At 56.7% G+C, this 1,368-nt stretch overlaps 1 protein-coding gene across 1 annotated transcript in view; it reads right to left on the bottom strand.

Annotated features, from left to right (window-relative positions):
* The window catches only part of RRAGD (Ras related GTP binding D), a 41,267-nt gene extending 41,036 nt beyond the window's left edge, over window positions 1-231 (bottom strand). The window contains exon 1 of the mRNA XM_077750279.1: window positions 1-231. Coding sequence (XP_077606405.1) covers window positions 1-112 — 112 coding nt within the window. The 5' untranslated portion in view covers window positions 113-231.
* Between the last annotated feature and the right edge of the window lie 1,137 nt (window positions 232-1,368).

The raw sequence follows: 1,368 nt of genomic DNA, 5'->3' as shown, positions 1-1,368 counted from the left end.
GGTCGGCGTCCGAGGAGTCGGGCCCGTCCCGGTAGTCAGCTAGCCCCACCAGCTCATCCTCCTCGTCGTCGTCGCCTTCCTCCGGCTGCGGCTTCCCCAGCACCTGGCTCATCGCTCCCAAGGCCGGCCGTCCCGGGGGCGGGGGGGACCCTGGCGGGGGTCAGACCTCCTCGCCTGCCGCTCGCAACCTCTTTCTGAATTGGGGTTTTGTCTGGAGGCTGGAGGGAGCCCGCAGAGNNNNCTCTGGGTGGCACACGCCGGGTACCCCGGGCCCTGGGACGCTGCGCAGTCACCCACCGCGGCTGCGCGCCAGGGGCCCCCACGCGCTCCTCCTGCACGTGGTCCCCGCACAGGCCAGAGAGCTGGGGGCCTGCGCACCCTAAGAACCTATTCCCTACCCACCTCCGACACACACACCCTACCTTGGGTGGCTTTCTCTAGCTTTCAGTCCTGGGGAGGATTCCAGTCCCAAGCGGGCTGCCTCCCCCCTCCCCCCAGCGCTGCACGGCCCAGGCGCCCACCCAGAGCAGCGTGCCTAGGACACAAGCTGAAGCTCCCAGAGAAGAAAACTCCCGAGAATGCACTGCAGAGGTTCAGGCTCCATAGCAGTTGCCTTTCAGTGTGCGTTTATGGTTCAAAGGGCTTCCCACCGAGAATATAAAAAAAATCAGGCCTACCCAGACGTAAATGTTTCTTACATTTACATTCTTAAATGAAACATGCCTCATGGCTGCCTAGACTAAATAATAATTCCTCTGCAGCCTTTGGGAATAGGTCGCAGGTGTACAACATACTTGGGCTATTCATGACCACCTCCTGGCTCATTGTTTCATAGACTGTAATCGCACATCTCAAAGTAAAATGTTTCAAGGCTTGGGGGGATGAGGGGGGCACTCTCACGTAAGAATAGCAACAGTGTGGGGGTGAAACTAAAACCTGCATTTCTCCACAAGCTTTTTACCACGGGACATACTGTACCCACCCTTTCTGGATACTGCAAAAATCACGTGGAGAACTTCCTTCTGTCAAGCACAATAAGAAATAAACCAGCTGGCCAGCATGGTGATCCAGATCCTACAGGTGCAGCCGAAGGTGGTGTAGGGGGGGAGGGAGGAAGCTGAGACTGGAGGCTCTTGGGGCCCAAGGGTGCTGCCTCTGTCAGAAACATTTATTGAGCACCTACTATATGCCAGGGGCTGGGCTAAGTGAAGGGGGGTGGGGGCTGGATCCACCTATGCTCAGAACAGTGTCCCTTCCCTGGAATAACTCTCAATCTAGCAAACCATGACTCATATTCTGGATTTTGTAGTAGTTGTGCATGTTGAAGGTGAATGTAGACACCTAGGAGACGGCTGCTTCTAACTGGGG

This window comes from Crocuta crocuta, unplaced genomic scaffold (genome assembly GCF_008692635.1).
Source record: "Crocuta crocuta isolate KB4526 unplaced genomic scaffold, BGI_CrCroc_1.0 scaffold9, whole genome shotgun sequence".
Classification (NCBI taxonomy): domain Eukaryota; kingdom Metazoa; phylum Chordata; class Mammalia; order Carnivora; family Hyaenidae; genus Crocuta; species Crocuta crocuta.
The sequence above is the reverse complement of the archived record's forward strand: the minus strand, read 5'-3'. Positions and strand labels throughout refer to the sequence as shown.